The sequence below is a fragment of the Lutjanus erythropterus genome, chromosome 23, assembly GCF_056507025.1.
Source record: "Lutjanus erythropterus isolate fLutEry1 chromosome 23, fLutEry1.hap2, whole genome shotgun sequence".
In the NCBI taxonomy this organism is placed as follows: Eukaryota; Metazoa; Chordata; class Actinopteri; order Lutjaniformes; family Lutjanidae; genus Lutjanus; species Lutjanus erythropterus.
In genome coordinates, this window is record NC_139339.1 from 9,286,414 (window position 1) to 9,298,425 (window position 12,012).

The following is a 12,012-nucleotide window of genomic DNA, read 5'->3' on the forward strand; positions in this document are numbered from 1 at the left end:
TTATTTCTAAGAGTGTATGGTTGTATAACAGAAACCTTTTAACATGGCTTTTTTTTATATTTTTTCTACACTTTAGGTGGCAGCTATCAGGGAAAAAAAGATCAATAATCAAGGCGAGATTGGCCTTTTTTTTCATTCAGAGCAAATTACTCTATTGTCATTTATCTAAGTGCACCTGCCAAAGTCAACCTATGTTATCCATTTTCTCTGCATTTGTCAGTTTCAAAGAAGTTTTGGTGTGATCCAGACCAGTACTTTTCAGGGGGCGGAATAAATCTTCCTATTAAGAGGAAGATAATTGATGGCTTTCATCACCAGAATGAATACAATTATTCCAATCTGTGATGTTTCAATGGCAAGTGCGCTTTACTGTGTTGGGGGTTTGAATGATTTATGAGACAAAATGAAATGACATGATAATGAGGGGCTTCTTTTGTTGTTTCACCTCATTGCGTGCCTTTCTTGTGTTTTTTTTTTCTTTTTTCTTACCTTTTTTATTTATTGTCAGGGGAAATTGGACTGGATAAACATTAGAAAAGGCAGTGTTCTGACCACTTACCTGTACGACATATATCATGTTTTTTATGGTACGAAAAACAAATACACAGTTATTATAGTCATCTTATAGTTATTATAGGTAAACTATCAAAATAAAAAGTTCCTATATGTGAATTCATAACATGTAAAATATAGTTTAACATGATATTAGTTGGTGATTTTTTGTTCATTTGGACAAAAGAAGACTTGGATTGGATTGGATATTTTTACATATAATTTCTTATATCTCATGAAATTTGTCATACGATAGTTTCAAATACCTGTGCATTTTTTTTGTAAGGATTTAACTTGATGAGTTGTACCTCTCGGGAATGTTTTATTTTACTTTTGCTTGTGTAAGACAGTGTACTATGTCAACACCAACCTTACTTGGTTAAATAATGGTCTTTTTTTGACATAGTTTTATCAAAGCCTACATAACAACTAGCCTAATTTAAACCTGAAGGAATTTTTTGGCCACTTGGGGGCAGCACAGCAAACTGTAAGCACAATTTAAATATCCAACAAACGTGGCAAAGTCCAGTAATCACTTTCCCTTTAGCTCTGTTTTGGTCTCCACCACCTTTGAGGGGAAATATCTGCCTTTTTCTGTGAGCCATTGTGTGCCGTCCAGGTAGCACATAATTGCTTTTTAGGACTTTATTTTGGGAAACACGCTGATGTGTGAGCAAACTGCAGCAGTAAAAGTTTTGAGCTGTAGAACCACACATTAAAACGCTCCGTAGAAGGGAGGGAAATGAAGAGCTGAGGAAATATTCTCTGTGGGCTCATCTCTGCATGTGATCTTTAACACACTGCAGTTATTGATTTGGCCCCTAACATCAAATATTGATAAATAAAAATTCCTTCAGTCACGCTGTGATCTGTAGCAAATCCCTTTTTGCCTTAACTTCAAACCAAAAGTTAACAGCCAGTCACTTTAAGCGTGTGCTTTCATTCTTTGTGTTGTTTTATTCCAAATAGAGTAGGCTGTGTGACATTACTGCACCTGCTGTAGCAGTAGAGATATTTAATGTGTGCTTATGTAATTACATTCAGAGATGTCATTTACTATGACTACCTTGTCGTACTTGGATCAGGCAGGAGAACCGGGATGAACTGGTTACAGTAAGAAAATGCCATGTGAGTCAACACGAACAAAGTTAAATGTAACTGCTGTCAGAAAATAGTCATTATTACAGCTTTAGGAGGGATTTTTTTCATCACCTGAATCACAACAGCGTTATGTAACGTGATGACTTCAAAGCTGAGAAAAAAGTGAAGACAGAAAAAAATGTCACATTACTAAGATGCAGTACAGACAGAGAAATTCATTATTTGGTATTTGCCATTTCATAACTTGAAGCACGCAGAAAGAATGAGATGATTAAAGTCTTACATTTATTTGTCATATTTGTGGCAAAACAATTATCAGTCAAGGTCCGCTTAAGAGTTTGTTTGTGTCTTAACTGAAGGCGAAATGTCAGAAACAAGATAACAAGTGGTCTTTCTATTGAATTGTGGTTGAAAGCTCAGAAAATGGCTCATAATTAGCAGAGATGGGCAGTAATTAAATTAATGAAATGAATTTAAAATATTTAATTACTCTTGAGTAGTTTATATTTTTATGTCAGAAAAAAATAGATATAATTCGTTACAAAATACTTGTGTTTATTTGTATATGTGAAATACTTAAAATCCTGTATTTTATATGTATGTTTATACTCAAATAAGGGTCCAGCAACGTCTTCATGTGACCTACCATGTTTCATTTGTTAATGATGTAAACCCCGACAATTCCCCACAGTGAGCCAACTAGCTAACGGCTACATAGATGTAATAAAAAAACCTAGATAGGGCATCGCCACTCAGCCTTGCCGCCAGTTTTTCCCCGTGGCTACTTGGGGTATTGCAGTGAAAAATTCCCCTGTTGCCCAAAAGTAATATATAAGTTGATATAGAATGTATTCTTTTATTTGCAATTTGTAACAATATACTGTCTGATGTATGTGTGTCCATCTCTGGTAAGTGGACGAAGTTGACGTTATTTTGTCACACACTGATCCTAAGGTAAAGAATGAACTCCACTGCTCAAGTATTTGTAATGTGACTTATGCTGATGGCTTCAAGAGAGGTTAAAAGGAGTCAATGACATGACATGGCGTAATGGAAATTTGAATCTTGTCCACGTTTATTTAAAATAAAATTTATTTATTGTTACTGAGGTAAATGTGCCAATTAATCATATTGTTTTTAGTTGATATCGCCCAGTCCTATTTTCACATGTGGAAACACTCTGTGCTTTTTTTTTTTTTCCTCTCTCTCTCCGTCTGTCCCCGGTGATGAATGTGTGTGCTGCACGTCGTCTCGCGGTGGCTCTCACAGCTCAGACACTCGGCTGAAAGGATGTTTATAAAAATCTATAACTGCCACGGTCCTCCTACAGTCACTCAGGCCAATGTTTACGTTTCTCGCTCATTTTTTATTCTCGCTGTAAACACAGAACTCCTGCAGTCTGTTGTGCACATGCCCGCTCGTGCGCGAGTGTGAGCCTCCACAGACCGTGCGTGGGCGTGCGTGCGCCTGTGTCAAGGAGAGGGAAAAAAACGGCAACCTCCGAACTGCCGCCGCTCGGTCCCACCAGTCCTCCTGGCCATTTTGGCTCGGTGGTAAACAGCAGATTTTTTCGCCAAACACACTTTTAGATTTGGCTGGAGGCAGCGAGCACCTTTTGACCCTCTGCCTCTTGACCACGTGCATCTTAACTGAAGTGCATCGTGTCACCTTAAAAGACAAAGCATGAGGCAGCTCTTATGATTTATAGATTCTAGTCTGCAGGGAAATTGCAACAATTTACATGAGACACACTCCGCTGTGGTTTCTTTGTGTCTGTCTCTGTCTCTAATTTCTCAGTCGAATACCCACGTAATGAATGTTTATTTTCTCGCAGCCAAATGCAAACACCGTGTCTATTTCCTTATGTTTGATCTGTGTCAATCTCACTCTCTCTTTCTACAACCCCTGGCTCCTCAAGGGCCCCTGTGGTATTGCTCATCCGCCCACTCCAAACAACCAGTGTCCTTCCCGCCCACACTCTCTAGACCAGGGTGGACAACCTCCTCTCATATGTCTCGGTGTCAGACCTTTTGATTGCAGGTCGTCCCATCTGTTGGAGTATTTTTTTTTTTTTTCAATTCAGGTCTCACCAAACCGAAGTTGAAGTTGTAGAGAAGTAAAGCAAAAAAAAAAAGAAGGAATCGGAATAACTCATCCTTATGTTGTGTTTCTTTATTCTTTTCCCCTCTTCAGCCTTCAGTCGAGCACCCATCCCCATGGCGGTGGTGAGGAGGGAGCTGTCGTGCGAGAGCTACCCCATCGAGCTGCGCTGTCCGGGCACGGACGTCATCATGATTGAGAGCGCCAACTACGGCCGCACCGATGACAAGATCTGTGATGCAGACCCAGCACAGATGGAGAACACGAGGTGTTACCTGCCAGATGCATACAAGATCATGTCTCAAAGGTAAGTACATATTTGAATTATAAACTGTCATAGATGGGGGATTTCGTTTGGCTATTCGCTTTTGCTAAAAAAAAATAGCTTATTATCAGTGTTCGTTTTAAATTCCAACATCTACACAGGCAGTTAACCAGCTTGAGGGATGACACAGTTAGCTACTGCCTAGTCTAATCTGTAATGTCAGCACTCTACTCTGTAAAACACTAGTGCTAACGCTAGTTAGACATAACACTGAGCTGTACAAGAGCTGCTAATGACTCAGCAGGTGTTGATATAACATGACCAGGAAGTAGGGTGATCAGACACAAGCAATGGGAATCTGTTAAACCAAAGTATTTTTGTCTGTTATAAAAGATTGGAGACGAGGTAGAAGCGAGTGAGAAGGAAAAATCAAGAGAGTGAAGCGAGGAGAGTGTAGAGGAGTGAGGTGGAAATGTAAAGAGAAGGAAGGGAAGGAAAAGGAGGAGGAGAAGACCTGTTTAACCACTACTGTAAACCATGGTTTTCTGACACCATTTACAGAATTACTTTTGTAGTACGCAATTTTATCAATCAGCCTGCATCATGGTTTATTACAGTACATCAGTTACTGTTGTCAAAATATATGACACCAGAATTGTCACTTTTTTTTTAAATTTCACAGCTATAACATTGTATAATGATATATATACATATATATGTATGTGAAATGCACCTGGTTTTATATTCAGTAATCTGGTCACCTTACTGAAAAGCAACATCTCTTATGAATCAGTGATTATTTTAGTTCAGCTTCCACTTTTCCAAGTGGTGGCAAGTTCGCCTACCTTGCTAGGTTAAATTTGGGAAACAAACTGAACTGTACAATTGGTCCTCCAAAATATTGAATGTTTTAAGTGACAGTGCTATGAATGCTTTGAAAAAGGGTAACAAAATCATTTTCATCAGTTACAGGGCCATAATGTGTTCCAGTAATCCATCACTGAAGTTGATGACACATCTTGTTTCCACAAATACATCCAAAAATGTTTTTTGCCAGGGTGTCTGCAGAGTCTTAAAAAGTCTTAAAAGGTCTTGATTTCTAAAATTTAAGGCCATGAAATATCTGTTTAAGTTTAGATTTAACATAAGCTGTTACACATTTAATCAGCTGGGTCCCCTGATGGTAACATGATTTAGGAAGTGAACAAATCATTTAGCGATGATGCTAAGCTAAAGACAACCCGACAGGTTTTAAGAGAGGAAGCAAAGCCTTTTTTGTCTGAGCTAGAATCTGGATGGTGCATTCTGAGCAAATTTGATGACCTCTTAAGATGGATAAAAGCACAAATATGTCCAGAACTACTGAGGCTAATGCTAACAAATAAATATGTTTTACTTAATAGACCAAAAAGACGGGGAGAAGTTGTATTCAAAAGACAGAAAAAGTTCCTGCAGGAGACAGTGAGACCCAGTGTAATGAGGTGTTTATTAGATAGAGTGGCATGGGTGACAACTTTATTTACTGACTTTGTAGCATGGTGAACTCTATATTGTCAGTTTAAGGGCAGATAATTAATCAACCGTCTCTAAATGTGTGAGATACAGTCACATTTGTTCTGTCTAATTGTCTGTGCAATCTGCACAACGTTTGATAAATAAATTTAAGTGTGTGATATAAGCATTTATACTCGGATGCATCCGTTTAGAAAAAGTGTCATGACGTCCAACTAATTAGGCAAAGTGAAACAAGTCAGTTATATTTATGAGTGGTAATTATAAGTCTTGTAGCTGATAACAGCATGCACAACTTGGTCACCTGGATCTGGAGGAACATTTTAATTGCTGAGGTCTTTAAAAAGGTCTTAAAAAGCATTAAATTTGATTATAAGAAGTGATGCACATACTCTGAATATCCTCTTTGGAAAAACGGATATATGCACATTAACTGCAGTATCATCAAAGTTTATCTAGTGTTTAAGCACATGATTTACAGTATTTTTAATTTTATATCGTAGGTGTGTCATATTTAGGGTTACAATCAAAACTCTTTCATATTTAGTCATTTTAAAGCTCCATAGATGATGACAACAAACGAACCGACACAATAATTACTTTGTCAACTTAACATACGAGATATGGACATTTGCTGCCTTCATTTTTTAATTATGTCTTATTCATTTAGGATATTTTACATTCATTGCTCTTTGAACAGGCTTACTATTCACAATGAAGAAATATGGATATTTGCATGTATGAATATGTACACACACGGAGCCACACTCACAAACAAAATAAGCTTTATGCTGTTAAGTCATTGACACCAGGAGCTGTGTTTGTTAAAAAAATCTTGAAAACATAATCTTCAGTTAATGAGAGATGCTGTAATTCACACCTGAGGTCCGCTGGAATGGAATGAGATGCGTCTCTCCTTGAGACGTGTTTTTCTTCATGAAACAACTGTATTTATTGATCTTACTTCAGACAATATGGAAATGGAGTGGCTCTGTGGAACAATGGTACACAGCATCTCAATGATTCTTCTTGTGAGATAAATGTGTCCGTCCCTTGAGATCAGGAGGAAAAGTAGAAAACATGCGGCTGTGTTTAAAGGGTTGGGTTGGATTATATGAAGTGGGTTTGTATGAGGCACTCGTCAATAGTCAGGGAACAAGTAACAGTTAATGCCGGTCACACACCCCCAGTTTTGGAGAAGCAGAGAGGCGTAAAAGCGTGGAAGCTAAGCAAAAAACTGATGTGGACAGTGTCAGCAACAAAGGAGGATTTTAGCCACTTGAAGCTGCAGTAGGTAGAAATCCTGGTTAAGATCGCTGAGTCTCATCACCAGGATGTGAGTTAGGTTTCGTTTTCTCCGTCTTGAGCCTCTTGTATCAGAGGAGCTGCACACATGCGCACTGTGGTCCTGTGCTCCTCTGTGGTCGCTGCTGCTGAAACTCCAGTGTTTCTTCCTCCAGAAGCTCCGATCTGTCACCAACCCTCTCAACCGGAGCTCCCTGGCTCTGAGCAGCTGTCTGCCGGCTCTTTGTCTCAGCTAAACCTGGTCCTCTCGGCCCTTGGCAAAAGCCTTGTGATAGACATGAATGAACACAACTGAAGGTAAAGTCAAAAGTAACCAGGTGAGCTGAAAAACTCCTGGGCTTCCTACATGAGTTTCCATCACTGATTCAAGGTCTCACTGAAGGAATGTGCATGTGCAGCTGCACAAGTAGAGCAGCAAATAGAAACACCGGTCTCTAGATGACCTGTGATTGGTTTAAATCTACTGTCACAGGCCGAAAGAGTTCCTAAAAACCGAACCAAGAAGAGGTGCAGAAATCTAGTTCTCCCTCAGACCCCTTGATTTACAGCAAGCTGAAAGTTTATTATGGAATTGTTTCTTATTGATGTCAAAAACATGTTGCCAGCTTAAAAAACTCAGTAAAAGTTTAATTGCACTTTATACTTAGGATATTTTCTCAGCTTCAACTTGCAAGTGTATAAAAGACCTATCTATTATATCTATTGTAGGTAATACACTGCCTATCAATAAGTACCTCATACAACACTGCAACAAAGAATATGAGCTATCCCTTTAAAGTTACAAGTGGTTTTGGAAAATGAGAAAAAGCACCCCTGTGGGCAGGAGTGTGCTTTCGTATCATACACCGCTTATGGATTATTTGGGTCAAGAAATCCCATTAAGCCATTTACACGTTCGAACATAAACCTCACCATACCTGGCTGCTAATCTATAATACTCATAAATTTGTTCCGACACAAATCAATGTCCATTTGAAATAATATGAATACATTATCAGGTATTTGTCACAATAAAATGTGCCCGATGAGCTTTGCTGCCATATGTGAGTCTTATTTTCAGAGTTATGACCCTGTTGTGCAGAAACCGGGACATGGAGACCTATTTGTCAAGGCAGACAGAGTATAGTCTTACTGTGCTGTAATGGATTGCTAACATTAAGGTAATATATACACAAGTTTCAGGTGTTTTAACCAAGTAGTCTGGATGCAAGAAAATGTAGCTCAAGACAAGTGTGGAGCGAATATATGTATCGTCCATCTTATCCCTTTTGTTGAGTTACTGCAGCACTTAGAAGGGACGGACTTGATCTGAATTGCTGCCCTGCGTTAACGTTTGTCTACCTCTTTTTATTTCCAAAGCTTTAGTTTCACATTGGACGGAGCCCTTTGAGAATACTAATGGACCTTTGGGCTCTATCAAACAATTGCTCTTGGCTTTTTAGTTTGGTGCCATAGAGTTCAGATAATCAGCTGTGTGAAAAGCAGCTGATGGTAAAAAAGAGGCAGTTTGAAACATGTTGTCAGATAATTGATGCACCCTGCAGCTCCCTTGTTCTCCAGCCGCCCACTCAGACTAAAAATCCCCGCAGGAATGAATCAACGGGTCCTGCTACTGTCAAGAACACAAAACTAACATAAAGTACCAGGGAAAAAGCAAGTCTTGTTAGCATCTCGTCGCTACCAGGGGCGTTTCAACGACGCTAAAAGGTAACTACAACCCGATTCAGAGCCAGCGCACTTTGTCTTGGGGAGAGGAAGTCGCTAAGTGGATGAAAGGTGTGGGTGTTGTGAATGGGAGAATGGGTGGGGGTGGGTGCCAAAGTAGGGACGGGAAGGGAGGATTCAATGATATTTGTGGCTTTAGCGACAGAGCCACACATTAGCATGCAGAGGTTAGCACAACAAACGAACGCCACCCCCGACTATTTCATTGTCGAGCTGTCAAAGCCGTTGCTAGGCACCTACGGCTAAGCTCATTAGGGTTAAAAAGAACACGGGAACAAAACAGAAACAAGCAATCTGTGCAGAGAAAGACTTCAGAGAGTTAGCGATAAGGCCGAGGTGAAACCCAGGGCAAAGATTTGACTTGATAGATGCATATTGTATGATTCGAGCAAGGATAATGTGATAACGTGACGCGTGAAAGAATGTCGGTATACGTCTTAGCTTAATTTACAGTGTTGCTCTCTTACATTAAATTAAAATGAACTTGCTTTGATCAGATTTGCAGCTTGTAAGCCACCACGGGCACGATCCTTAAGTAATTCTTAAATTTATCACCACGGATAATTGTTTTTTTTCCTACTACTTTATAATCTCCAGTGAGTCGATATCAGCGGTGATGCAAGCACAATCTTTCATTAATATTTCAGCTGAGTATTTCTCCCTCGTCTCTCATACTTTCCTCTCTTTTTTTTTTCTCCCCCTCCTCTATTGATCATGCACTATGTTTACATGCACGCTATAACCCAATCACTGGAAACAAACCAAACAATGTAATAGTGTGATTAAAGCATTTACATGGTTCGCAGTAACCTGATTTTTTCCAATAATTGTGGTTTCCATGAGTTGTTTGATTACAGGGATAATGTGTGGAAGGGTGTGTTGCAGATGACAGAAAACAAAAGGGAGACAGAAAATGGACAGATTCATTGATGTTTTTTGTTCTTTGTGGCAGTGAATTTGCATAATTACACCACTTTTTGTCTATAGACACTATAGCTCGAATCAATACTCTATTTTTAAAGCAGATACCAACAGAGGTGTGGACTCGAATCACAAATTCAATTACTTTAGACTCAACAAACTCAAAAAAGACTTGCATTTCGATTTGGAGTTAAACACCAATGACTTCACTTGGACTTGAGCCTTTGGACTTGAAAATACTTGACTACAGAATTATAATATGCAAAACATGTTCATTAAAAATTACAGTCTGACACATAACTTCCAACTTTATTTAACATTTGAAATTGCACCAAGAACAGTAAGTTGAGGCTCTCTTGTTAAAATTATATTACATTTAGTGAAGAGTGCATTATGACTTATTTACCTCTGTATCCTAATATTGATATTTAATAGGATTTAAGAAATGCAACAGCAAAGGTGCAAACAAATAAATTGCTAATATGGTGAAACCAGCTCCTGAAAGATCTTAGAAGTCAAGTATTAAAGGTTTGGAAAACATTTGGTTGGCTTTGGAATTATAAAGTTGCAGTTTGCTTGATGACAGAGAATTAATTCATTTTAAGTATGACGATTTCTTGTATTCAAACTGCTAAAACTGTATAAGTATACAGACTGTATACATGCATTATGTAGTATGTAATCGGGACACAACAGAGTCAACAAAAAGACTGGCGACTCATCTAATTTGATTATGTTTACTCCAATTTCAATCGTAATTTAACAAAGATAAACTGGTTAAAGTGTAATAATCTGAGCTTTACCTTGAAATCGAATTAGCATGCTTGTGAATGCGCTGATAGTATTTTCCTCTTGTGGGACTCCTGGCCCCCTTTTTTTTTTCCCCCTCTAGCCTGTGTACCACCTGCCTCTCCTGCTGGCACCAGTTAAGTCGTGGTGACTGGCAAGCGTGGTAGTTAGCATTCACATCCCGTCTGAAGATGAGCCACGCTGCTGCCGGCTTAGTCTGTGTGCCAGGCTCACATCCATCACCGGCAAATGCCCAGCCATGTCACCGGCTCTCGCGAGCTGTCAATATACATTTAGGCGACTCAGTCCCCCTCTGCCCCCTCCCACCAGCCTCTGAGAGCGCCCCATTGATATTCAGCTATCAAACCCAAGCGCTACCTTTTCCAGTTTAGCCCACCAATAAAGGTGTATACCCGGCTACTTCAGCAAGGTGTTTGGTTGCATTACAGTCTGCTAAGCGAGAGCTAATAGCACCCTGTACCTGAGTGATAGCACGCCACTGAGCTTGCGAGTGCTGTAATGCATCTCAAAATGAAGGTTGTCTCACACCATGCTGTGACAGGATGAAATGAATGGCTCTCTTTCATTAGCCGTTGCTCCCTTTGTGCTGGGAACATCATGGCTGTGCAGGATCCGCAGCCTCTGGATAAACATGTCACCTATAGGTGGTGCCGTGTTGCAAGCTCGACGGAGGCTAATGACGTTGTAATTGAACCGTGCTACTGAGGATTAATTTAGCACAATTTGAGGCCATTTGCATAGCGTGTACACACACACACACACACGCACACACTCTGCAGCCTGTGATTTTTTTTTTTTTGCAAATCATTGCTATTCCCTCGTGGGATATTTTTGGAGCTTATTGTTTGGGAGCTGAGGCGTCTGTTGAATCTCTCTGAAAATGTGTATAGATCTAGTGCCATTTCCCACTGTATGAAATCACTGGAGAGGCCGGACACTTGTGCTATCAAACAACACTGACCCTTTTCTCATCAGAGCCCCCAGTGTCTCTCTCCTCCCTTTTTTTTGTGTTCCCCTTTTCCTTTCCCCAAGGCGGTGTGGCCTTCACGGCCAGTAATTACAGGCTATATCAAAGCTATATATCACCTTATATCTCAGTAGACCTCAGCAGACACCTTAAGGGACAGCTGATAGCATTGTGGCAGGCTTGTGCATGACCCCTGAAGGAGAAAAGCAGGTCAGGAAGGAGCAACTCCCCTCCTCCCACCCACCAAACACATACATCCACACACACATACACATTCTTGTCCCTATCTGTCCACAATCTCCTTTATTTATCACTTTTTTTATCCCAGTCTCCTTGGGATTGTTTCCACTGCCCTAATAGAAATAAGGGTTCCAAAAGGGTTCTTCCTGAAGGGTTGAGGTTCTATCCAGATTTGTTTTCCAAGAACCCTTCTTTGAAGAAAGCATTTGTCAAGATTGATAAATGACTGCTCTTTCATCAAGTGTTCTTTGTACCATTATATAAAAGAGTTCTTGGTAGAACCTCCTTGGTGGGTTAAAAGATAAAACCCTTGGAAAATGAAAAGCCTCTTGTTAGAACCCGTAGAAGGTGGAAAGGTTCTGATTGGAGCCATTACACACCAGAAGGGTTCTTTGGAGCATAATATAAAAAGGTTCTCCATAGAACCCCTGCGTGGGTGCAACATAAAGCCTGTGGAATTTGAAAGGGTTCTTGATAGAACCCTTTGCTGGGTTCCAGACAAAACCCTTGGAAT

General features: G+C 39.8%; 1 protein-coding gene across 9 annotated transcripts in view; it reads left to right on the top strand.

The window, feature by feature from the left end:
* Positions 1-12,012, top strand: part of LOC146305598 (adhesion G protein-coupled receptor L3) — a 299,312-nt gene that overhangs the window by 114,624 nt on the left and 172,676 nt on the right. For all 9 annotated transcript variants that reach the window (XM_084711654.1, XM_084711646.1, XM_084711647.1 and 6 more), the window contains exon 4: positions 3,847-4,060. In XM_084711654.1, coding sequence (XP_084567780.1) covers positions 3,847-4,060 — 214 coding nt within the window. The remainder of the gene's footprint in view (positions 1-3,846; positions 4,061-12,012) is intronic.